Raw genomic sequence first — 27456 nt, 5'->3', positions numbered from 1 at the left:
GGCCAGGCCCCAACATTACTGAAGCAGTGTGGGATTATCAGAGAACAGAAAAAAAAGGCAAAAAACATCCAAAGAAGAGTTTTGAATGTTCTTCAGGAAACCTGGAGAACTATTCCTGACGACTACCTAAAGAAATGACAAGAAAGCTGCGAGAGCTCAGGCTGTGTTTAAGGATAAAGGCTGGTCACATTAAATATTGACTTTCAAGCTCATTAGAATAGTACAAACTCTGTTTTTTTTCCCTTATATCCTGTATTTATCTTTATGTTTTTTTAAGGGGTTGCTCATGACCTTTGGACATTACCATAACTATCAAAAGAACATCCTGGAGTGCCCTCCCTCTTTCTCTCAGCTCATTTCAGCACAGATTTTCACAGGACCACCAGGGGGAGCAACGTGTACTGATAGAGAACTCCTATTCCTGAGAGTTGACAGCACTGATGTGGCTGATTCAGGTCAGTGTTACGGTACAGTGATGCAGAATGAAGTCACAGCTCACACAGAGTCTGGGAAAGGCAAGCGTCAGTGTTTTTGTCCCGTGCCTGATATTATCATCATTTTACCATGTGACAGTTTGCCATGAAAACATTATGATGCCATATCTAAGATTATTTTGAGTTACTGCAGTCGCAGGAAGCTGGTGTTAAAGCAGAGCTGCAAACAGAGACGGACACAAGGTGAGAGTGTTTTGATAACTTTTATTTTACTAAAAAAAAAAAAAGGGGGGGGAGAAAGTTCACATTAACATTTAGCCTCAATATTACAGTATATTGAAATTCTTCTCAAAGGAAGTAAAATACAACATTTTTATTTTCTTTTAACCTTATATTAAAAATATCAAATAGTACTCATCTAGCAGTGCTTGCAGTATTTTAAGATATGCTGCAGGCTTGATAGCAGAAAGGTTGGCTTTATACAGAGCAGTTATGTATTTATTTACTTTTTTTCTTTGCTTTGCAGAGACAACCTACCTTTTTGTTATCTGGCCTAGTTTGATTGACAAGCTGAACATGCAATGAGGGCAACTACACAAAATCATCCTACAGATTATACCGGTGCAGTAAGACACTTGGAACAGGCTTGCAATGCAACAACAAAAAACAAACAAACCAAAAAAGCTAAATGTTCCATTCGTTGTGTTCTCTCCAAACAACTGTCATGTCACAGGGTGCCCTCTCACCTCTACAAAGTGATCTGAAATGAATTCTGGGTGTATTTTCAGTACAGCTTACCAACCATGGACATGGTGAATAAGAAAAGTAGACTAAAAAATAACATCACTACCTGAATAAACTTCAAAAAACACACTCCTTAGAGCATTTCTCTAGTTGCACAGAACTGTACAGGCACACGTATTATATATATTTAAAATAAATAGGGCTAATTTGGCCGAGACTCAGTGAGGAGGGCACTTCTCTCTTGCTTGTCAGTACAGAGAGAGGGAAAAGAAAAATACCAGCCATTTACTGGGACGGCCGTTTTCTATAATTCTTGTGTTCCCTTAAACACGCAAGTACACACACACACATCATGTACATCCACACTGTCATTCAGACACATTGGCCTCCTCCTACCACACACACACACGCACACACACACACACACACACACACACACACACACACACACAGTAAGCACAGGGAAGGAAACAAAAATCAGGTGCTAAACATTATTCCAAAACATGTAAATGCCTTTATTTGTGGAATGCCTCTGACCAGGAAAACAAAAACAGAAAGTAGAGTTTGAGTCGACTGGTTTTTCAAATCATCAAACCAGAACTTGGCAAAGGGATGACAACACCCCACACGCCGAGGCATGATCCTGTGCCACTGCGCCAGGCTGTGGCTTCCAGACCCTTGTCCCCTCCCATTTTCCCCACAGTGGTCCCATAACTCCCTGTCTTCTTGCCAGTGGGAAGCAGCTGGGCTCTCCTCACGTTTACAGGACACGACACATGACTATAAAGACGCCCCGGAAATCTCCTTCACGTGCCCGGCTCCATCTCCTCACAGGACTGGGTGTGGTAGGGTGGGGTGGATGTGGGGTTTAAATGGAAGGGAGATGTGGAAGGGGAGGGCTGGGGGTGGGGGATTGGGGGGCTGTACAGTTGAGACGAGCTGCCTGCTGTGGGTGAGGGAGAGCTGAGGCAGGATTACTGAGTGCTGGGGACCAATGTTTGTATGGAGTCTCTCTCTCTCACTCTTTCGTCTCCAGGTGAAGCCCTGTGGGAGGTGGCCGGGGATTAAACATCAGTGGAGAAGTAGAGCGTGTTTCGCTTCAGCTCAGCATAGGAGATGGGAGGATGCTGCAGGTAGTAGAGCAGCACCTGGACCTAAGAGAGGAGGAAAACAAGGCTGTATGAGTACAGCTGCTGCTGGAACAATTTGCACTTGGATGAGGGTGAAAATGATCATTCTGGATTTTGTGACAGACACATTACAACCCACATATTTTTTAAAATATGGAAGCAGATATGGCTCATGAGCAGGCTGCTGTGATGTGCTTTGCTTTAAAATATCTCTGAATTTTCCTTTATTTTTTACTGCACAGGGCAGACAACTTGCTGCTGACTTAAAAATGAGTAAGAAAAGGTTGTGGCAGTAAGCCATGGACAGAAAGTCACCTTTGACCATTATTAAAAAGAAAACCAGCTTCATAAACATAGATGAATCAATCAATCTAATGTTCTTCCTCTCTCTGCTCCACAAATTCCCCTTAATCTCCGCTTTAATAACCAGTTTTATCATAAGGGCACGTGTGGTTAATGCTGTCGCAGCTCATCAGGAAAACCACCTCCTAGTGAGATTGTTACCACTTTGCTAGGTGGAGGGTCTCTAATTAAAAAAACAAAACAAAAAATACAAAAGAATCCATCACTAATTCACCCAGATTATACTTAGATTACATTGAGGATGAAGCACTGGCCTCATCTCTCTGACATGTTGTATTCTTAATGCAGTAAACATTTAGACTTTAAATAAGCCTCAGTGCAAACACTGGGCTTCACTGTAATGGACAGATGGGACCGTGCATGTGCACTCTGCCCCCATTTATGATGATTTACTCTGGATGTTGTTTATTCTGCCAAGCGGAGCTATTTGTGAACAGGAAACACATCTCTTTGCAGAGATGAATGGATAGCCTGCAGTCTAAATACAGCTGGGGTGGGGTGGGTGGGGGGCAGTGACATTGGTCACTGGGTGATGTGGGAGTGAAATTCATCTGCAGATCACATGCAGCAGCTGTGATACGCATATACACACCAATTTAACATCGACTACTTGTACCTGCTAGGCCAATCGATTTTTTTTTATCTCAATTAACAAAGTGCAGCTTTGTATTCAACTTTCAAAAACATCCATGCACCTGTGCCATGACGTCATGTGACCAGATGTCAGAGGCGGAGGTGATGTGCTGTCCCTTCGTGCTCTCTGACTCTGAGGGCCTGAGCAGAGTGGGGCCGAACACGGTGGCCAGGTTATGAAGGGACATCTTGTTGATGGGCTCCTTCTCAGCCACCCTGCAGGAACAACAACCAACAGGCACCGTTAGATTCTCTGTGATAAGCTTAGTCTTATGTATGAAAGAAGCGAATAAGTACGATTAAAGAATAACAAAAAGTGTGTGTATTTGTGTGTCTGTGTACCGTTTGAGGTGCTCCAGCAGCGTGAGGAAGGTCATGATGTTGGGCTCAGGCAGCGAGCGCAGGAGGTGCATCATGCAGTTCTCCTTGGCTGCTGGGTCTGAGAGAGCTGTGAGAGGGGGAGGAAGAAGATGTCAGATCCAATTATGGCAAAACGGCTTTCTAACAGTCCTCGTCTTCTCCAGTTGGTCAACTGTAACTCACTTGGGCAAAAATCTAAACACACACTCTTCCTGGAATGAATGTAAGAGCTCAAAGGTCGCACCTATGCCCTCCATGAAGGCGGGGTAGAGGCGGTCGGTGAGGAGAGGCTCCGGCAGCTCCCTGAAGTACAGCTTCAGCGTTCCTGCAATGGCGTTGATGTCCATGTCGCTCAGCATCACCAGGATATCTTTGGTATCTGCAAGTCAGACACAAACACTCATCACATTATTCGAGTTTTACACTTGATCTCTGCTTCCTCCGTCTCCAGGACTGAGGCGATCTCTTAACGACCCCGCATGCATTGGTGTTTGACTTTTGTTTGTCACATCAGAGTGGATACTAGGCCCTGCTCAGTCACATCTCAGCGAAGTAAAAGCAGCTGTGACCACAAAGACTCTTATGCAACGGGAGACCTTGAACACGATACAGCTGCTGCTCCTCATCTGTCCTGGATTGCCTGACTGTCAGTTTTCACTAATCCATCTTCTAGAGTGCTAAAGCAAAAACCTGGCTGCAGCAATTTCTCTACATCTAAAAGCAGCATAAGGTGCTACATTTTTAGGAAATTGCTGAGAACAAATGGGGTATGCTGGGCAGCCGGTTTTGTGTTAAACCTATTGCCTTACTGACTCTCACATGACCCAAGTTCAGGACACATACAATAAAAGCCAAATGATGATTTTTTTTGCTGTGTGGATCATTTTATAATGTTTGCCAGGAACATCTGTAACCTGGTTGTTCATACGTGATTCCTGCTAAACAGAGTGAGCGAATGAATTGCTGTGCTGGAAAACAGAGTGAGCCCTGCAGAGTGTCCTCATACAGTCTGTCTGCAGTTTCCTGTCAGTTTCAGCTGTTTGCTGCAGTGAGACCAGTGTTTTTGACAATGTGCAGAGTGCACTGGGCGCCTCACAGACTTTTAAAAGCAAAGTGCAAGAACACAGACAGATGACTCATGTATTCTGCTGAAAATCAGTATAAGCCATCACTGATACTGAACTATTGTTCTTGTGTCTCCATCTGACCAGCTTCAGAGGAATGTTTTTTTCTTTGTTAAGCCACTTCACACCAATCTGTGAATCACTCAAGCATAAAAAAGGCATCTAACTCAGGGGATGAACCAGTGTTGTGTCTACACATAACAGACAACTTAGCAAAGAGTTTATTTTATCTTTGGATCTTTAGGTACTTTGTTGCTAGCATCATTTGGCAAAACACAATTTGCCCCCATTTCTTTAGTCAACCCATTTACTGTTCACTAAAGCTTCATCAGAAATGGTCTAAGTGGAAGGATGACTGTTGCTGAGGTAGGCCAGATTACACAAGAACTGAACTGAAAGTCAGCAGCAACATCTTTAGGACGATGCAATACTATCAGTCATAGACTGGCCTCCCTAGATTGTGGATCTCAACATTACTGAAGCAATGTGGGATCATCTTGTCAGAGAACATCCATCTTTGAGTGTCCTTCAAGAAGCCTCTTCCTACTATTCCTGGGGACTTCTTAGAGAAATTACAAAAAGGCTTCTTAAAGTAAGAAAGTTCAGGCTCACATGAAGAATAAAGGTGGTCATAACAAAAATATTGACTTTTAAGTTTCAGAATCGTACAAACTCTGTATTTAGCTGCATCTTTGCCTCTCAATAAATTATTGCTATTTAGAATTTTCCTACAGCAAAAGAAATGAGTTGTGGCTCATGACTCTTGCACACTAGTGTATAAATGTAGATGTCATTGCACATATTCTGCATCACAGAATCACGTCTACTGCATTGCAAAGAGAAAGAACAATAAACAATATTCTCGTGCAGTAAAGATGACGGGAGGAAGAGCGTGCCACACAGAGACAGTGAATGGAGTCTTACTGGTATCAAATGCCGATTTGAGGGCCTGGATATCAGTGGCCACCCCTGAGATCCTGTAGATTCCCACTTCATCGATCCCCCTCTTCTCCACCTCCTCAATGCACTGACGGACTATGTAAGGCACCTTGGAGCGCTCGCGCCTGTGGACATACACAGCAGTTATTTTCTGATGACGGGACTGAGCTTGCACATCTTCATCACAGGCGCCATGAAAACAGTCGTTTCTTTTCATGAGTGGTAAGTTTTCTCATCATCTCACATATACATCAATGAATGCCTATTCATGAAACTTGCAATGTCTCATTCTATCATTTAGACACATGAGCTCTGAGCCCTTTTCAGTCTCAACAACAGGAGCAAGCTTACTTTGTAACAACGTTGATTTTGACTCCAAACACGCCACTCTGTTTTTTGGACGGCGTTCTCTTCAAGCTGAGGTCTCGACTTGTAAACTTCATGGAGAATTCCACTTTAATCTGAGGAGGAACAAACAACATTAAGAAGGGAAAATTGAAACTCTGGGATTGTTACGAGCCACTGTGTGTGCGAGCGACTGACATCTTTAAGCTAATCGTTTTAATATATGGAGAGAGAAAAAAACCTAAAAGAAAATGACAATTTGTGGAAAAAAGTTTATGGTAAAAAAAAATAAAAATCAAGATTTCCTTTGTATATATTTTGTTATTCTATTCAAAATTCTGTGTGTACAAATCTCCGACCTTGAAGGCTTTATTTACTGGACTAGTCCAAGCTAAAAGTCCCTCTCAGATACTTACCCCATTCATCTCTATGACATCCATGTGCCAGTTCTTGGACTGCACTGTCTGAGGATCCAGCTGAAAGACACAACACAGACAGAAACATGGTTGTTAACATTTTTGAGAAGCCTAAATAAGGACATGACTAAATTCATACTGGGATTTTCCCAGGAAGAGAAAAATTGCTTAATCACATCATCAGTGAGCAGTCGCTCCACATTTCTCGATACAACACACAGAGAGGAAGAAAAAAAAAAAGCCTGGCAACACTACCTATACATTTCCTCGAAACCTAATTCCAGCGTACCCACGGTGGGTGTTGTGACCAAACTGGACTTTACCACCAGGGAAATTCTTTTCCCACATAAATCCCCAGGAATGTTTGTACTTGTAGGACGGAAATAGAGTCTGCTTTTATGCTTTTGTCTGTCTCTAAATAAAACCTGAGAAAGCCTTAAATTTCCATTCTAAGACAGAAAGTGGTGAAGTAAAAGTGAACGTCCTCGTGTGTTTGACAGAGAAATGCCGATTGAACCTCTTTACATTTCACTACAGAAGAATCCCAGTGATGTACGCAGTAAGACATTCAAGTATGATCTGACACCTTTGGGTTTTTGTAGCTACAGAGAATTAAAACATAATTAAAACAACTGAAAAATATCTCCAAAATTATAACCACATGGTTCAGCGTTCGGTTTTAGTGGAGGAGGAAAAAATAAGGAAACTGGAGACATGAAACATGACTGCACTACCCGAAGCGCAGGTAAAGTAATGTTTGTAACTCCAGGCTCTAACGTAGATACTGGACGATAAACTGAAGGCAGCAACAACTTTTTCGCTTCTGCTGACCTTGTATGCCCTCAGCAGTCTCTCAGGCATCGAACGAGGGCTCCAGATTGGCTGAGACACTTCTCCTCGTTCACCGCACATATTCTCAAAGCGTGGCTCTCACGTCTCTCAGTGAGATAGCTTGTTGTTGTTTTAAGTCTCCTGGAGTCTGCGCCCGCTGTGCGAGGCCACAACAGCTAATGCCTTTTTTATAGACTGTTTCAGCATCTGCACTACACAGTTATGTCATCGCAACCCTGCACAGCGATGTGCTCAACGTAGAGGAAAATTACTCTTGCTGGGTGAGCGCAGGGGTAGCACGCTCCTCTTATTGTCGGCATTAAAAGTTTTTAGTGAGTGTATTTCATTACCTCGTAAAAAGGCCATTTGGCACCGGTTTCACGCATTCCTATTATCGCTAAAGCCTGTTTTCCCAGCAGTGTTTGGGCTTCAGACGAGGGACAGGTAATCACTGCAATCGGGGCTTTACACAGCAACTGCCGAGAAGGGAACCGGGCAAAGATCCAAGGCTCACTGATGACGCCTCTTTAAGCCCCCCTGAAGTAAACTAATTGAAAAAAATAAAAAGAAATATCCTACCCATTTCCTCCTTATTACTCTGCTAATTTCTAAAAATCCTGATTAAAAATGAATGTACTCAAATAGGGTTGTAAAAACAAAGCGGGTCCATTACAGCCATTTGTACACTCAGTGACCCTGTCCAAGCCTGTATCCACAACTGGGCCGTTTATTAAAAAATAGCTGAGAGGAACTTGCTCCCCCACTCGCCTGCTTCCCTGAGAAATGAGTTTGAGAGGAGGCCTGCATGAAGCAAGCTTTCATTTAGTTTATAGTAAGTATTTCATTCAGAATAAAGCACAAAATGTCAGCAGGAGGGATTGTACTGCAAGACGCGGTTTGTGATTTAGCAGAGGATGAGTTCAGTCAGCTGGTCTAACAGCAGAGGGAGGATTTAAGGTTTTATTCCGAGTGACAGCTCACAGTCAGGGAACCTTCAGGAAGATGGCAGGAGGTAACAGAGCTGAGAGTTGATATGAGAGACATAAAGAAGAAAAAAGAAGTTTGCTTTACTAGTTAAACTCTGAAGATCTGAATGTGACCACAGCAGAACACGACACTAATAAGACATACACTACACAGGATACATTTTAAAACCTTTCTTCTGGTTGTTCTTTACTGTGCATAAAGACTTTTTAAGGATCAGTAGAAGAGCACAGCTTCATTCCTGCCCACACCAATGAAAAATACAACGACCAATTTCCTTCTCTCAGGAATGCATGAGGCAGATTTGGAGCACATAAACATCTAGTATGTGGGCACATGTCAAGGAAGAGATAAAAGTCAGAAGCTGTCAGACATTCTCAGGCTTACATGGTTCTGAGGAGAAGCACAAAAACAGCTGAAAACACAAATTTGTTCACATTCCAGCTGGAGTACACACATACTGCTTCTTTTTTTTTTTGTTGGAGAGTACACGATGTGCGCTTGTTTTGAGGACAGAGCAATTGACCCGGCTTTTATATGGGAGCAAGTGTGCGCACAGAGTATGAGGTACAGCCGGTTTACTTCCATCCGGCCGTATATGTGCACGTCCCACTAACCCTGTACTCTGTGTGCTTAAACACACTAACCCTCATTTATCTGCTCTCCTGCATGTTTGAGCGTATTGAAATGAACATAACAGGAAGCATGTGGCTGCCATGTGATACAGTCCATTTGCAGAAACCTACAGAAAAGTCACGGTTGATTTGAGTATCCTTTTTCCTGCATGTTGCTGGACTCTTAAGTCAGTCATGCAGAATACAGGTTTTGGTATCATGACTAAGAGTCTTCAAATAAAGAAGCAGGCATACATGAGCCGGGACGTACATGCAGTCTGAGCAGAGTACAGGCTGTGCTCTACTCAGACTGATCTACAAGACCAAAGCTGATAAGTCATTCTTTTGTGCTACTAAATGGTTTCTTTTACACTGACAGGGCAGAATGTGGTTATCAGTTACACAGTATTACTCAAACTTGTACTCTGGATCTCAGTTTTAAATTTCAAGAAAAAAAAAAACTTGTTCCCGCCCGGTTTCGAACCGGGGACCTTTCGCGTGTTAGGCGAACGTGATAACCACTACACTACGGGAACTAACTGAGAGCCCTCCCCCCTCCTTTCTGCATATATAAGCCCGCCCTCCACCCTGCTGTGGATCTGAGACTGACAGCAACAACACATGGGTAATCAAGGGTCTGCATCCCCTGTGGAGCTGTTTACATTTGCGACACAGCAAAGCTGCACAAGCCTCAACACATGCAGCACTACAAAGAATCTTGATGCATCGGTGTACATCATGCACGATGTTCTCTGTGCACAGGGATCCCTCTTTGCATCCTCCACGGGAACGCTCTACAATGAAAGCATTTTCATCTGACAAGCGTGACCGATGCGGGTCTGTGACAGAACAGTTGTTTGCAAAACTATTAAGTTTCAGTTAAGTGCAAAAAGAAAATCTTGCACAGACATGTGCAAATTTGTCACCAATATGAAGATTTAGTATCACATGCTGCTCAGATTTAGTACAACTAAAGAGCGGTGTTTGGACACTTGTTTGTTTTGGGTGATTATAAATTTATGTAAAAGCAAGAGCTGAATAATGCAGACCAAAGAAAAGAAAAACAGCAGGAGAAGACTGAACCAAACATTCAGGTACAAAGTGATGTGTAAAGCCAAAATAATGAAATCTCTATAGACTTAATTAGCTTACTGTTGCTGTGCTTGGAGAGGTAATGCGTGCTGGCGACAACACCGCAAAAAGCATAACTTGATCTTTTGATATGCTAAATTAATGAATCGCTGTTTAATTTGTCCTTTGTGTTTCATCACATTTTTTCACCACTGCTTCTCTGCCTGATTAAATATTCATTCAGCTGCAGAAAGCTTTTTATTAGTCCTTTAATTAGAACTGCGCGGCTCCTTGGATTTAGCAGGATTACAGGAACCGTGTGCACAGTGACTGAACCTTTATTTCATTTTTTTTTCTTTTTAATTTCCAGCTAACACATCCTGCAGCAGAAAATTTGCTACTGCTCCATAAGCAACAGCACTATTTTTGGATTCATGAACCATAATGTTTATATGACTCTTTACTCAACAGCTGCTGATGTCAACGAGGCCATGGGAGGTCTTTGACTCGGTTGCCATGTTGCCTTCTGCCCTCTCTTCCTAGTTTGGGCCAATCGGCAGGGATTTTCAGCCGAATGAGAGTTGTGATTTGCAGACTAGTCTTTTATCTCTGCCAGCAGTGTGTGATTCTCATCCAGCGCCTGTAAGCAGCGACACACAGATGAGTACTACACTTACGCAACACCATCCTTGCCTGCAGCAGAGCGGAGCACTGATACTGAAGCGCAGGAAAAAAAAAAAGGGGGGGTGAAATATTTCTTTAATATTCAGAGTCAAAAACAAACACCTCCTTTATTTTCCTTAAAATACCCTTATGAGCTGTTTTTTGTGATTTCTTCATTGTGCTGCAGCATGAACGAGCTCAGGAAAAGACTGAAATCTCTTCAAATTCACGTGATTTCAGGAACTAACTTTGTTATTGACCAGTGTCATCTCTTGTTTCCACATGGAGGAGAGACACTTTGTTTGATTGTCGTTCACTTTGACAATTTATCATTTAAACGCACCGTTCCCACCGTCCAAAGTCTGTAAACTGTAGCCATGGCAACTAAACTCCCAGCTAATGTGAAAAAACTGGAGTAAGATTCAACTGAGCAACTATGCGAGTTTGTTTTCCTGATTATTTAGTAACTTTTCATCGCATCACTTTTGCTGCTCAGGCTCACAGCATGTGCTTTCTGTTTACCAGCAGTGACAAATAAACTTTTAGCGACCATATGTTTATAGATACCTGCATGTGAGGGGCAAAAGTAAAGTGCACTACACTACTGTGATTAATAGCACATCCCCAAAATCTCACTCTGTAATTAGATGATTAATGCCTTTGTGTCACTGTAAGGAGATTAAAGGCTATTTGCATGCTGCCTGCTGCACAGCCAGAAGCAAGGGGGTCACTGTGGGCATCAACCTGAGAATGCTTTACTGACCTGCCACTCCCCTCCTGGAGCCCATTAACCAATCACAGATCTTGCACACAGGGGGGGATGAATTGGAGCCAATAAAGGGCTATGCCCTCCGGTGGAGACAGGAGGAGATTTATGCGGCCTATATAAAAAGGCCATTAGGGGACTAGATGGCATTTTAGGCGCACAGAAAGGATGAAACGCTAATATCTTGTCTGCACTAATCAACATACTAAAATGGAGAGTATAATTTCCATATGGGGGCTGATATGCTGCAAGGGTAAGAGGTAGGATGAGCGAATGGGAGGGAAGATGATAATGGTCGGATGTTATTCTCCTCAATGGCTTAGTCTGCATTGTTCTCTGCACTAAGCTGGCTAAAAGTCCACAAAAAGGAGGGAAAAACAGAACACGGGCCAAAGCTATAACCCCACATCACAGCATCAAGGCTATTTGCTCCTTTTGTCGCAACACATCAAATATATTGTGTCTAGTTCTACACCAATTAGCGTTTTCCAGCCAGCTTCCCATCTCATCACACTGTGTCTTAATTAGGCGCTGCTTCAGGCTCACGTAGAGAGCACAATTCCCTGGTGTACTTCTGTGCCCTCACCTATCCTTTACATCGACATGACTCTAAACACCCGGTAAATAACATGATGCATACCACAGATGCAGAGACAGAAACAAGAAGCAGTATGCCCTGAAGTCTGCTTTTCCTGCCCCCAACAATTATGATTCAAATTTCTAAACGCATATCTGCATGATTTAATTTTAAAAGCATGCACAACAGAGTATTTCAGTTACACACACACACACACACTGCTTAACCAAAAACTAAGAATGAACCCTTTACAGAAAACAGAACTATTCAAAAAATCCATGCGTGCCTCTGCTGTGTTATGGTTTTAGATAATATCAGCGGATAGTTAAACATCATCGAGAGCAATCACCAGCACGTTGCAATGAAACCCATGAAAGAAAGGGGGGGACTGTAGAAAGACTGATAGGATCGAAAGGCAACCAAGCTTAGAAAAATGACAACACGAGCTCACTCAAGAAAAAAGAAAGAAAAAGTGACATTCAGTGAACCAAGAAAGAATTAAAGGATGAACCTTACAGAGCAGATGGGTGAACAGGGATTTCGGCACGGTGTGAGTGCAGGGTGGCAAGATACCAAAAAAACTTATTGCCAAAGCTGAGAAATTTGGACAGCAGTGAGACAAAAGGACTTCCTCCTCCGGTGCCTTGACATTAACACGGTGGTACCTGTGTACAGAGCAATAAGGAAGGAATCAATATATGTATGTAATCACTGTTTTATCCTGCTCAGAATAAAAGAGTGGACAGCTTTCCTCAGGCTCGTGCTGAATAATGGAAAACATGAAGCAAAGGTCAGCCTAAATCTGACTCTTTGTTATGAACACGATTATTATGCACACAAATTACAGCTCAAAACGCTGTTGATGCTGAAGAAGAGGAGGGCTGTGCAAGAACGTGGTCACCCCCTCCAGATAAATAAATACTTAAAAATTCCTCAGCTTATGTCTGCATATACTCCGTTTCAGCTGTGTGTGCAGAGCTGTGCACCGAATCACAGAACCTGTGCTGCTCAGACAAATGAGTCACAAACCAGAAACTGCATTTAAACTACGTTGCAACACCACGAAAGGCCAGTTGCAGACACTACAAAGAAAGGGATAATAACTGGCTGCATACCAAAACGACATCATGCAAACATTCCAGATGTATATGGAGTAATATGACACTTAATAAACAGAAGAAAAAAAAATATCGTTGCTTTAAATGCCAAAGAGGCGTCATTATCACAAATGAACAGCAGAGGGAGCCATTCTGATCGTCAAACATCAGCATGATATAGCTGCCTTTTAGTCATCACTAGTAGCTTTTTAAAAAAAGAAGAAAAAAAGGCTTGTGGATATGAAGACTGATGGAGGGGAGAGGGCAGGGAGCAGGAAATTATTATTTCATATTAAACAGAGTGCTTTTAGAGCGATCGTGAATTCCTATCTTAATTAAATCGTTGCACAGTCCCGTTTCATGTCTGTACCATTTTGTCAAATATTAACATCTTCCCACAAGTTATTCACAAGTGAGTGTAACCGATCCTGCATCAAACTCCAGTGCAATTCAGGATTAATCAAGGATATTAAATACTTTTTAAAGCTCAAATATTAAAGTTAGTAATAAAGATGCAGATTCTATCAGGGTAAAAAAAGGGAAATAAACCCATATCCTTATTTCTGGGTCACAGTTTAGCCATCACTATCATCACTAGCTACATTCAGTCATCTGACCTTTCAGAATAGAACAATAGTCAACTCTGCACAGAAATAAAGACACCCATTAAGAGAGCACACGCACACAGAAAGGGATGAACGGAGGATAAAAGAGAGGGAGAACCAACAGATGGAAGTGACACAGTGATAAATAGAGGATGGAAAAGATTAAAGAGCAAAACCACAGCTTGTGTGTGTGTGTGTGTGTGTGTGTGTGTGTGTGTGTGTGTGTGTGTACATATGTCAACCAGAAACCTTTTGTCTGAGCAGCTTGCTGCGGACGCGGCCCCATAGCTTGGCCCCGGTGTTGCTGTGCCTCTTGTGCACAGGGGTCTGTGGCTGGCTGGACAGATTGTGCTGATTCTGGTCCACGCAGCAGTGCTGCTCCAGACGCTCACACACCGAGTTCAAGTTTACATCCGATACCAAGATCTCCGTCATGCCAAAGCCTGTGAATTCCTCTCCCACCGAAACACAGGTGGAGGAAGCACACCGCTGACGATGAAGAGGATGGGAGTACGGATCCCCAAGGAAGCTCTTAGTGATCAGTGAGTCAGTGAGTCGCTTCAGCAATCAAGTTTCAGAAAAAGACTCCGAAATTCACTTCAAAAGAGGAATGCGTGATGAGTAGGAGGAGAAGTAGAGAAAGATGCTGCCATGGTGTGCTTGATAAGCCTGATAGTAGGTCCACGCTGATGCCCCTCTCTGTGAGTTCGCTCCACAGTCAGCTGCCAGCATCTCCTCAGTGTGCGATCTGACTTCCACAACAGCAAGCACACATACAGAGCGACTGAGCGAGAGAGAGAAAGAGAGAGAGCGCGAGAAGAGGGAGGGAGATGGGGGGTGAATGGGCTCCTGCTGTCAGTGAGCAGCTCTGCTTCTCCAGATGTTGATGGACACACCTCCAAAGAGAGAGGAGGGAGGGGAGGAGGGCACAATAAACAGTCAATGAGAAATGAGGGGGGAGAGAGGGTGAGAGAGAGAGAGATGGAGGGAGAGAGGGAAGGCTAAATGCTGGACTCAGTTTTGTTCAGTGCTTTGACCCCTTGTCAACCTTTCCCAGAGCCGGCCAGGATGCTCAGGAAGTGAGTAAACACAGAACTGTGATGATGAGAAAGAGGCAGTGAAAGCATGAAACACAGACAGGTAATATCTGCTTCGCCAAAAACATGACTTGAAACACACAGGCAGGCCTCTAAGAAGCTCTAAAGGCTCCTATTATTGTCATATCCTTTTAAAATCTGACAAGAAATATCTTTCCTCTCTCCTCCTCTTCTCTGTGCCTCCCTCTGCAGATGACTTCTCCTCCCGCATTCTTACAGTTCTCCAATTTCCACCGTCTACTCTTTGCGAATGCGTGCGTCATTTTTCCACTACAATGCTCGACGCTTTTCACCGCGCCTGTATGCTGACATTGGAAAGTCACTCAAAGACATCCACACGCAGGCTCACACCCCGGGAGACACGGCCAGCGAATCTCCATGTTTATTCAACAGGACAGCCGGAGCTGGCTGCTCTTAAGAAAAGGATTCCTCTGTATAATGGATCGATATGGGGCAAGGGAGCCTGTGTATGCCTGTCAAACTCCATCTCCATCCACCGTGTCCCATCCCATTTGAATTAGAGGGGGGTGGAGGGATGTGGGGTTCTGCTGGTGGAAAAGGTTACAGACATGAGGCTGCATTTTAAACCCTCCAGACTGGTAAGACGCACCGTCTACTGGGCTGAAATGTCTTTGTGATTCAGAGACGGTATCTGCTGGTAAGCAGCCTACTGCCTGCTGATTGTACAATGATTCATAAAGAAATTGGGAAAAGACGAGAGGCGCAAATTGCACAGTTTCATTGATCTACTACAATGATGGCAAACATGAAATAATTATAATTTAGTTACCTTCTGCTAAAGCTGCAGATTTTTTTATTTGCTGTTTTCGCCTCAGTTTGTAGCAACAAATTGGACTCATCCCGTCATCACGAGACGTCTCCGCTAACAGCAGACAGTCTGATACCATAGTGTAAAAACATGTGGGTTAGACTGTGTTCTGTGGCAATGATAAAACACTAAGGTGCGAGCAGGACGGCCAGCATGTCTCACTGTGTGACCGAAAGTGTAGTACAGAGATGCTGGTGGTGGAAGAGACCTCAGTCAACCCTCGCCACAGACTATTTTTAACTCTCAGAATTCGTAACTATGAAGCATACATGCTCTATGCGTCATATCTTGGAAGGAATGTCTGGGAAAACCATGTTTTTAAAATGGGAGAAAAAAAAAAAAAAAACCCCACAGGGCGACAGGAAATCTTTTTGGGCAACGCACTGAAAGAAAGAATCGTACTGTAGCTTGTTCGATTGATTTCTGCTATCACAGCATCCAGAAAAGAAAAATAAAGACTAAAACAAACAGAAAAAAACTACAATCAGCAAGTGTCATCATATGTGATTGAAGCTTTAAAATTAGTACAAGCAGCAGAGGCCAAGATACTCTGTCTGCAGTCTAGTCCTAAAATGATTTCACATCGTCATTATGAAACAATTCTAAATCTTTCATTAGAACTTTGTGGCTCGATTTCTTACTACTTTCAGATCATACACCTGCAGTCTGGTTCATGGTGAAAGCTTCAAGTTTCGAGCTCAAGCCAAGAAAGCTTTTCACACTTTGGAAAATCCCCCCCAGAGCTGCTTTCACAGGCCGAGCGGCACCGATCCTCGCTCGCAAGATCAGTCAAGTGCGTCTTTAGTCGTCCCACTTCAATACAAGATGAGACAAAAAGACAAATTCCTATCATTTCCAATTGAAACCCAATATGAGGACACCTGATTGCTTCCTTTTACTGGCTTACAGTCACAAAACATGAAGCATTAACAGTAAAAGCAAACAGATATTCATAAATGAAGCCTGCTGCAAACTTTGTAATTGAAAAGGTTGTCCAATCTCAGATTTCAGATTCCAGATCTCATTCATGGTTGAAAATAACCAAATGTGAAGAAAAGTTACTTTTAATCCATGATTAAAATTTTGCTTTAGTTTTTTAGGTTATTTTTTGGTGGGGGGGGGGTAATAGAGGATTAATGGTCTATTAATGGTCTGTGTCCATGTCTACAGAGTATAATCACGGTAAGTGAGGGGCAGCCAATTAGAAGGAAGCTGGTTTTCAGGGAGGGGCTTTTAAAGAGACAGGAGCTAAAACTATTTAGCTCAGTCTAATATTAAATAATATGGTGACAGAAATTAGTATAACAGGCCCAGATAAGCCCTACTTTCTTTCTTGGTGCCATAAAACCACAGCTTATGGCTGCAAGCAAAATTTAGCTTCATGTGTTGTGATATTAATTAGTGTGATCATCATCCAGCTTGCAGGCGTCACTTAGACAATGCTGTTCAGGAACCATTTCACACTTTATGGATGGCGCTATCTGCTTTCCAGTCATGTCTCGTCTTCACTTTGCAAATTTTTGACCTTTGGCTTCCCTTTGAAGTGTCAAAAAGCCCCAAAGTCAAAAGATACTGACAGCAGAGGAGTAGAGTAACAGCAGGTGTTCATGCAACCTATGTCGACTGCTTCACAGCCCATCACGTCAAATACATTCATGCAGCGAGCTCACACACGCACACAGAGTTGCCAGTGTTGCACTCTCTCTTGTGTTGGCTCATAAGTTATTTATGCCTGCACACTATATGCAGACATGTTAGCGCAGAATACCTGTGGGTTTACACAACTCGGCACACATCAAAAACTCCAAGCAGTTCTGCACACAGACCGCCTCCACTCACTCCAAAACTCAAACCGACTCCATACGTGGCATTTAAATGCAAAAATAATAACAGGCTGTCGATGTACCAGAATAATATTTTTCTCAATCATGTCAAAAGCAAAACTATTCGTTTCTGTGGTTTTATTGCTCGGTTTTGCTGTGCGCAAGAACAGTGGAATAATGGCTCCCAATTTTCCCTAAAAACACACACACACAAAACAGGACCTTGCATAGATAGATACGTACTGTAGAGATAAATTAACTGCATGAGATGAATTGTGTGGGGCTTTGAGATTGGGAAACTTGGGAATGATAACAAGACGAAAGATGCATGCAGGGGAGGAGGAAGAGGAGGGCGGCGCCCAATGGGGAGATAAGATTACGAATTCTTGTGAGAAGAGTAGAAAATGTAAAAGTACATGAAAGAAAAGACATGAGTAATTAGCAAAAGCCTCAATGCTAAAATAAATGTGTTTTTTATGTGAGGTTACTGTGGGGGATACTGTGGGGTTTGCCTTCTTTTACTCTCTCCGTCCATCTAACATCCACAAATTGTTGTTTTTATGATTTAACTGAGATATATAATAATACTGCTGGCACTCAGTCAGAGGTTCAGCACACACTTTTATTTAAAATGATCTTAATTTAATACCATTTGGCTACCACATGAAAAGGTGAAAAAGCAGAAGGTTAAGTCCTGAGTGCTTGTGCTCTGACATCATGGCCAGCCCTGGCTCTTAATTATAGATGCGCTGGGTGGCACGGCCCCTCGTAAAGCTGCTCCACATGAACAGACGAGGGAGGGGGCTGCTGAACGAGGCCCTCATTTACAAACTCCACCTAGTTGTGTAGTTGCTGCCTGACAAGCACTGCGATTCTGTTGACTGTGCGATTCTAGGGCCTCCAGTGCTGCGGCCTTCAGCAAACCTCTGCCAATCACACACACCTTCAGAAGCTAGAGACAAATTAATGATCAATCGCACGGCTGAGCCGCTCTGACATGAATATGGAGCAGCTCTGAATCCATGCCTGCCTAATGAACGCGGGATGGTCAGTCTATCAGTCTGCTGTTTTAGCAGGTTTAGTGTGTGCTGTGTGCAATAAGCTCCTGCTGAAGTCTACAAAACATGTTACAGCTGCTGCAGAAACCTACCTTTAAATTCCAGCAGGAGCTGGAAAAAAATCACTATTTTCTATTGGAGATGTGGAGCAGTTTGCTTTTGGCTTTAAAATAAATAAGAAGACCTGGCTGAGCGGGCTGCCAAAGGTGCCAAAAGCTACTACAGGGGTCTGGGTGTAGTCCACCCTAGACACCCCAAAAACCACCTCCTGCCCTCTGTTTATACTTTAAACTATCCTATCAAATAAAGGTTAAAAAAAGACAAAAAGAAGGTTTCACTTTCATGTATGAACAGTAACTAAAGCAGGAGAAAATTACCTCAGCTTCCCATAAACACTAAAAGTAGGGGAGTTATACATAAATAATTAATTACCAAATAAGAAGCTCAAATCTCTTCCAATGTCAGTCGACCCTTTTAATAAAAACCTGGGGAATTTTGCTGCACAGTTGTATAGCTAAGAGATTTGGACTTACAGTTAAAGCTGTATTGTATTTTTTAACATTTCAAAGGTTTAGTGGAGTTTGTATTTTCATTAATTTCATGGTTTTTTGATATTTTTTTTTTTTTTTTTTTAGGACATTCACTTTTTTAGCGCTTTCACCCAAAAAAAAAAAAAAAGGCATAACCTTCTCCAAAGTGCAGGCAGGCCATTAACCTTTATATTTTTCTATTTTGGCTGTCACGATGGACACACACACGCGGGTGTTTTGTTTGTTCCAGCCTGAAAACACAGCAAGAGCAGGATACACAGAAGTCTGGCATCTGAGAATGTGTTGTATGTGTACATCAATATTTTGGCCACACCTCAGTTCATCCCCGAAGCAGCTGACAGTGGAACAAAGGTGATTGTTTGGGGATATCAATCATGTGCATCTTTCTTAGGCCAGCGACCGGCTGACATCAGTGGCCGGGTGGCTGCGATAGCTGGAAACCACACTGCGAGCGGATAATTCAATCAGGGTTAATTCGATGGGTCTGCAAGTATGTTTACAGGATGATCTGCTCCACCTCTTTGATCTCTCCTGCTCCCTTATGGAGGAAGAAGGGGAAATGGGGTAAGAAAAGAGGTTTGTGCGTGTGTGTGTGTGTCGGGGGCTTTCGAGGGTAAGAGTGAGAGTGCTAAGATGAGAGTGCAAAGGCGGGAGGAGGTTTGGCTCGGTGGGAAATCACAGCCTTAGGGTGCACCACAGATTATTCCTGCATCTCTTTCATCTGAGCCATTGGGGGCATCCTCCTCCGATTAACCGCTCCATCACTTATTAAGCACTTTGGAACAAAAGTGGTGAAGGAGACAGAGGAGGGAAGGAAAAGGAGGGAGCAAAGAAAAGGCTTAGCTTGAATCTGTGTGTGTGTCGTTGGGCGTGGCTGAAGAGAGGTAAAGTGTGTTTTTGTGCTCTTTCAGAGTCAGCATATTCAGGGTGTACATATTAATAGATTGTGGTGCATCTAGCAGAAGAGTGAAGTGTGATCAGTACACGTAGATGCACAACGGTAAGGACAGAAAGTGAAGGAGAGGTTCAGGTTGAGAAGAAGGGTGATGCAAGAACAAATGGTGAAGCAGTAATGCTGCATTCTGCATCACAAACCAACTAAACAATGAGGTCACACCCTGTATACACCCAGTTATTCATGGATTTTACTAATTATAATTTACTGTACATCCACTCTGTTTGTAATTAAAAAAAAAAAAAAAAACACCTCTCTGCTCTGTTTAATGCTCGTCTCTTTATTTCTCCTAACGTCTGTGTCCACAAATCTTCATTATGGTTTCCCATGATCCAAGTCACTCTGTCCACCAATAACAGGAATGAAACAGCAAAGATGTTGCAATGCCTCAAACTCTTTGTGTTACATACATCCACCTGAAAAAAAGCTAAAGGCAGAACATCAGATGCAAAATCAACTCTAAGAGTAAACTGTGCTGTTCCCTGGCTCAGAGTGTATTTGTTCATCAAACACAAGATAATCATTTTTCCTCAAAAAGGCAAACAGCAAATCCTCTTTGGTGGAGATAATTACAGCAAAACAACACAGTGAACTTTTTCTTTAATTACAACTGATTCCCCTCCTACCGTCTCTAAAAAGAAATGACTGCATACAGTCTGAGCAGAGCTTTGAGTTTGCCTGAAATAAACATAAAATAAAGTCAAAGCTGCACAAGGCAAATTTATTTTTTTTAAACCCAGAAAAGAACTTTGTGGAACAGTTCCTAACTACTTAAGCACCATAACATCAGGGGTAAGCAGGTGAGGACGTTGTGATAAGAAGTCTTAACATGTCCACGTTTTGCAGGATGGAGATCATCCACCCGTCCGAGTGTCTGTCACACCTGGAATAAGCTTGATCTTTAAAACTGCACTCTGAAAGATGTATAGCCAGTGGAGGATGACACATTCCCCCTGTTTTGGTAACTATTCCCGATATAGAGCCTGGTGTTGGGTGTGATTTCATCATATGAGCCAACCTGCCCTTTGGTGGGATGTGGATGGGCACCCACTATGCTGAGGCTGTGATCTCAGTGTTGTGATCTCTGCTAGACTGGGGACAAGGCTGTGTTACATCTGAACATTGTGACCCAGTTTCAGGATGAAGAGAGCGCAGCCTCACAGAGCGGTGCTGCTGACCTGCTTCAATAATTCACGCTTAAGTGTATAACCGCGGCTGAATGGACGCAGCCACCTGGAAAGATTACACGGCCGGGGCAGGAAGCTGGTGGGAATTACAGAGAGGAAGAGACGACAGTATCAGAAAGTATAACGGAACTGAGATTTCTTAGTTTTTTAAAGAAAAATATGATTGTTTTGGGCAGAGGGTGGATAAGAAAGTGCTTTAAACAATACGCACGGGTTAGCCTGCTGCTTTTCTAAGAGGTCTGATCAATAATGAAGAGGAGGAGAGGTTTGATGCTATGCAGACGGCAGACAGTCCGGCTCTCGTGGCCAAAGAGAACACCTACATCTTCTGCTGAGCAGCATGTGTGCACGTGCATATCACCTCTCTGCTGATGAGACATTACTACTACATTCATTTTTCATAAACTCTCACAGATTCACCGTTTTCCAGCACATGCTACGTTTGTTACACTCCCCACTCCCACATGGCATTTATGAGAAATTTACTTACCAGCAAAGTTTCTCAGCAGTTTTTGAAACAATTACTTTGTGATTTTAGACAAGTCCACATGAGCAGGCTTCAAGTTTGTAGCTGAAGGCTGTCAGCTTTTCTAGGTTTCATTAGCTCCATTAAAACAGTGTTTCTATGTGGCTTTTTATTTGTACCCCTTTTGATGTGCACATTAGAGCTACACAGTACGTACTAATAGACTGGGGCAAAAGCCACTTAGTCTTCAAAAAATGCTAAATTAAGCACTGTAATTATGATAAAGGCCTGGCCTGCAATTTCTCATAATCATTATCAGAACAAATGAGGCCGAGGTGGTGCAAAAGCAGGCCAACAACTGAGAGCACACCTTAATAAAGAACACAAAGTCCCCATCACGAAAAGACCAGTTTTGTAAGCTCTGATGTTTTTGTTCCAGGAAAAGCAGGTCAACTCTCCTGTAACAGACACATCCATCATCGCTTTCCCACTTTCAATTCTCGATAAGGAGCGTTAAAAAAAAAAAATCGGTTTCAAGAAAAGCCATTAACTCGTAGTGATAAATCAATTAGTTAATCAACAGAGAAGCCACCGGCTTAAGCTCCCAGTGGCTTTGTTGCAGTGATGACCGGCCGTTTGTGTTCAGAAAACCATCTCAGACTAAAAGTGTCGTCTCTGATGCAGAAAACTGCTCTCCAAATCTCTCTCTCTGCTTTGATCCTCAGGCTTTTCCCCCTTCCTCCTTCCTAATCGCAGATAAACAAGACAAAGCAGAAACTAAAGAAAGAGTGCTTTCTACTAATGATTGACACAAAGCAGCCAGTGGCACAAATAGGGAGGCTGGATCGTGGCGCCTTCTCTTTAACCAGAGCTGACCTGCCTTTTTCACGCTGCCTGAGTGAAACACTGTCAGGTTTGCTGGGCGGAGAGAACGAGATACAAGTAGGCAGAGATGTAATCAACCCAAACAACTCCTCCGCAGCTCTTAGAACACACACACACACACACACACACACACACACACACACACACACACACACACACATATAAGCACACATCCCTCTCCTGGCTATTATACAACACACATTACATAATTCAAACAATTTGTGACTGTGAAACAGACTCTTGAGATCCCCTCCCTCATAAACGCCCACTCGCTCTTTGAAAGCAGGACTAACGGAGGAAACAGGTACACTCTAGAGCCAGAGCCTCTGTCGGATCAAAACATTTTCTGATTGTGCCAGGGACGCTTTTTGAAAAGATTGCTCGGCTGAATTCAACATGACACGCTGGTTATGCAACAGGCTGCTGCAAGCAAAGCCATGCAGAGAAACTGGAGCTGAAGAGAACAGTGCCATCCTCCAAGGTTATTAAAGGTGCTCTGTCTCTATGTCCACTGTGGACATGCTATCACAGAGCCAAACTGGTGCATGTTAGTGGGTACAGTTTAGTGACACTAACTTTTACTTCAACCACTGATGTGTTACATGTGGTGTCAGCTCAACATTAGATAGCTAACAGGAATGGCCTCATCCTTTACACAGCTGAGAAGTCCAAAACATCCTCACAGGGAGGTCTGGAGGGGAGATGCTTCTTCCATGTGAAAACAATTACATCACTTTTAGCCTAATTTGTGGTGACAAACAGGCCCCGGCACCGAGATCTCAGGTCAGGAAGCCCATAAAAAGAGTTTACGTTTTTACGGCTGTGGAAGGGTTAAACAAAACGTCAGTTTAACCGTTATCAATATATATTTACATAGTTTTAACTCATTACGGAGCAAGGATCTCTGCCAAGCAAGAAGCTAAGCACCTGCTGTGGAGTGTCCAGCTGTCAGCCGGCTGCAGATCAGTACAGCAGAAACTGGAAGGAAACTGCATCATTAGCTGTGATTACAGACTATAAAACATTAACACCACAAGGTCTGATTTAAGAAAGCCTCATTTTTATTAAATAAAAAAAATAAAGGAGGGAGTAGGATGCATCATATTTATCGGTCAAAAAGTAATGAGGGACTCTGTGTTTAGTACAGGAGCACTGGGGTTCATGTGGACAGCAGAGGAAAAGGGAAGCTTCCCTCCTTCGCCTTGGGACAGGAAGTCATAAAGCAGGATCAAACACCTGGCACTGCTTACAGTCGAACTATATGAAGAGCATAATGTCACGAGAGATCAAGGACTCAACAGAAACTCGGAGCCGCTGCAATAATCAAAGTTATAAAAACTTGATCCTTCAGGTGGCGGACAGTTTGCAGGCAGAAGCCGTCTGAGCACTACACTCTTTAACTGCACACTTTCCTGTGCATGTACATGGAGAACACTTGTCCCACTCTGATTACCGGAGCAGAAGCAATATGGAAAGGTCATCAGGACGTGATGAAATGCAAAAAGGGGAAAAAGAAAAAAAGAAAACTACACATGCAAAAGCACAAAGGTTTGGGCTCTAAACGCTAACCGCAGCGTCAGACACCTTATGAGTAAAAAGCATGTAGAAATCCATATTTTACAACAGTTACATTCTTAAACAGCAACCATAGAAAAATGTTTTTAATCAAAGACACGAAAACTAAATCCTTAAATCTGTTTTTCCTTCTTAAGTTTAATCAGTAGTCAAGCTCTTAATAATATTTGGAGCCATTTGTTTTCTTAAGCTATGTTCAGCCATAAACCAGACATCGTAAACAATATCGTCACCACTGTGCATCAGATTATGCCTCCGTTTGGGGTCAAAGGTCAAAGCTTGCATAAAGCTACAGGCTAAAAGTGCTATTTTAAAAGGGCTGACATTCACTTTAAACCTCACTAGAAGCCTTGAAGGAATGCAGTAACAGCCAAAGGATTTCATGTCCACTCGCTATCCTCTCCGTCTCACAGGCATATTCAGTGTATGTGTTTGTGACTGGAGGCTCAGGAACAAACTTAGATCACTAAGAGCTCAGCAGATGCCCGTGTAACACTCCTGCATGCAAAAAGTGCACGCAGTAACCCAAAAATAACAGCTGCATTACCTCAAGCTACTGATTAAGAGTCAGCTACTGTTTCATCTTCAGACTCTGCAGAGGAAACACAAGCTTTTTAAAAATGAGGCACCAACCAGAGACGTGTAAAATTGAGAAAACATCTTAGAAATTACGAGAAATCCAGCAGCAAAAGTGTGATTAACAGAAGCACTGCATACTTTCATGAGAACGTTTCAGGTTTTACGTGCTTACAGAGAAAGTGTGACAGCTGCTGGGGCTTTTGGGGGCCAAGCAGAGCATATAAAGAGTGATCTGCACAGACAGACTAAGAAACGTAAGGACAAGGAGCACCTTTAGGGAGGAGAACAGAAACATGCACTGTTCTTAAAAAAGGCTCAAAAATTGGCGGAAATTTGTAAGAGGAAAATACAGACAGACACCATCAAAATCTCTCATGAGCATGATGGTCATGTTTGCGGTTTTCTCACAGCTTCTTGGGAAAGGCCTCGGTTTGTTTAAATATCACATAGTATTGTGCTCCCTGTGCATGAACTGCACGAACTGTTGATCAGGGAGGTTTTGTGCTACCTTCAGCTCCCAGCAGTGTTCCAGAATGGAAAACTGGGACATCCAAAACCTCGCTGACACACTATACTACCTAACAGATTCTTAGGGATGCTGGGGAAACGTTTAGTGAAACACTGCAGAGCAGTAACAAAGTCCTGGGGAAGAGTGATGAACAGGGAGATCACACTGCAATAAAAGTATCTCCTGGTTCTTTAAAAGCTGCCTGGGACGAAGCTGTAAATATACAGCCTGATGTCCAACACTGACCTCTGTAGTATCTCATAAAAGCACAGAAACATGCACAAAGTATAATATAAAAGCTTTCTGGCAATATTTATAATTCCACATATTCACTTCTGATGCAGACCAGTACTTAGAATTTCTTAGAAGAAACCAGACCTCATACAGTGGGCATCACCCATTCTCTGTAATGAAGTGCAGAACCACTGTGGGTAAATTCTTGCTCAAGCATCAGTCTCCAGTTGTGGACATGTGGAAATTATTCAAGTTCCTGCACAATCATCAGGTCTAAACAAACAAAAGAGGAGGGCATTTGAACAATGCAGTCTTGTTCAAGCTACAGCTTCATAACTGTCCGACCTGATCAGCCATCCTTCCCAGGGTAACGTTGGGTTCACAGTCAGCCCAGAGCAACTGGCAGCCACACATTTTACCGCTGTAGAAACAGCTCGGGTCCCCCGGCTGACCACTTGAAAGCCAGAACAGGCTCTCCAAGCTGGGACACAGCGTGTAGCTGAGGCTCATTTACTTTAATGCTGGCCAGAAGACTGCCAACAACAACAAGAGGGAAGGGAGAAAGTATCCTGGTCTCACTGGGGTTTGGGGGATTTATATAAAAAAAAAAGAGTTGCAGCTGGTGTTCAGAGACTTGTTTCTATCAGAAATGTGAAATCTGATTAAGAAAGAAGGCAGAGAGACACCGTGGGGTGTCTCTGTAAAGCTGGCTCATCAGTCAGCCAAGGACAAAGGGGGACACTGAGGAAGGGCAGAAAAATCCTTTTTCACTTTGTTGCAGAGATTTAGATGAGGAAATCAATTCTCATACTGGTGCACTGATTACAAGAGTGCAGCCAACAGCTGTTTCGTGTAGGATAGAAATAAAGATTATGGAAAATCACTGTCTGGTTTTAACAGATCACACAAACAAATTCGAGCAGAATTTCTGATTTACCACCACCATGTTTAAAGTCACGTTTAGTCTCTGTAGCTCACATGCACCATGCTACCCAAATACCTCCTTTGCAACTAAGTACTTTAGAGTTTTGCCACTTGATTTTAAACACACATAAACAGAGATGAGAAAAGCCCAGAAGTGTACACAGGGCTGGGCCTCACAATGTGCTGGCAGGCAGAGTCAAGCATGAAATGGGCTTTATCCCTCAGAGAGTCAGGCGGGGACGTGATGAAAGGACTGAGGTGATTCGCTGCCCCGAGCCCCACCCCCAATGTCATCTGCTGTGTATAATTCCACAGCTCGAGAACAGCCAGGAGACGTGTGTATGTGAGATATGAGAAACGTACTCCAGACCTGAACTAGAAAATCCAAGAATACAAAAACCAGTCGGGGGAATTTTAAATGATCTTCCTCTGATATGGACTACAAAATCTCTTTTGTCAGCATTTACTGGCTTGGTAGCAGTGGCTGGATAAGAGCTGGCTGTCAGAAACACAGCAGCGTGACAAAGACAACGAGAGGCTGGGGTGTTAACTAAAAGTCTACTTGTCATTACTAATGACCGCTTCTTACTTCTCTTTCTGTTCTTGCCTCCATCTGCAGTGTTATTCTCTTCATGTCTCAGGCCACGATGTTACTTGGCAGCAGAAACAATGAGAACAAGACAAGGAAGTTTGATCAACAGCTACAACAAACGATCATGATTTGCTAAAAAGAAAAAAGAAAAGAAAAAGAAAAAACAGGCTCTTGAGGTTGGACAAGAGGCTCTCATCCTGATCATGATTTTCTGGCGATGTAGTGTTCGTGGCCTCTCATGTTTGAGTGTTCAAACATGACACTCTTTGTATTATCTGAAAGCCCCTTTAGACTGTTACCAATTATTCCTGAACCCTGAACTCTTTTATGAGACAAAAGGGTGGTAGCAACTGCACAGAGAAATTCACGGTTTCTCTCTGGAGAGCATTTCATTTCTCAGGCTGTGATGAGATCCTTTGTTCTCACTTTAACTCCCAGCATCACATAATTGGCCACCATCTGGGGCTCTCATTCCTATTCTTTTGCTCCATGTCATT

At 43.0% G+C, this 27456-nt stretch overlaps 1 protein-coding gene and 1 non-coding gene across 6 annotated transcripts in view; both read right to left on the bottom strand.

Moving 5' to 3' along the window:
- Positions 1-1198: 1198 nt before the first annotated feature.
- The window catches only part of abr (ABR activator of RhoGEF and GTPase), a 117965-nt gene continuing 91707 nt past the window's right edge, over positions 1199-27456 (bottom strand). For 4 of the 5 annotated variants that reach the window (XM_031735585.2, XM_031735593.2, XM_039618243.1 and 1 more), the window contains 7 exons: positions 6489-6548; positions 6079-6188; positions 5713-5852; positions 3909-4043; positions 3647-3752; positions 3367-3520; positions 1199-2332 (listed from right to left, as the gene is read on the bottom strand). In XM_031735585.2, coding sequence (XP_031591445.1) covers positions 2243-2332; positions 3367-3520; positions 3647-3752; positions 3909-4043; positions 5713-5852; positions 6079-6188; positions 6489-6548 — 795 coding nt within the window. In that variant the 3' untranslated portion in view covers positions 1199-2242. Of the gene's footprint in view, positions 2333-3366; positions 3521-3646; positions 3753-3908; positions 4044-5712; positions 5853-6078; positions 6189-6488; positions 6549-13945; positions 14541-27456 lie in introns of those variants that run through there. The other variant, XM_031735608.2, reaches the window with a different exon arrangement.
- On the bottom strand, positions 9381-9453 carry trnav-aac. The gene has a single exon. It is a non-coding gene; the product is annotated as a tRNA-Val (tRNA).

This window comes from Oreochromis aureus, linkage group 10 (assembly GCF_013358895.1).
Source record: "Oreochromis aureus strain Israel breed Guangdong linkage group 10, ZZ_aureus, whole genome shotgun sequence".
Classification (NCBI taxonomy): Eukaryota; Metazoa; Chordata; class Actinopteri; order Cichliformes; family Cichlidae; genus Oreochromis; species Oreochromis aureus.
Note: the sequence above shows the minus strand (reverse complement) of the source record. Positions and strands in the feature narration are given on the sequence as shown.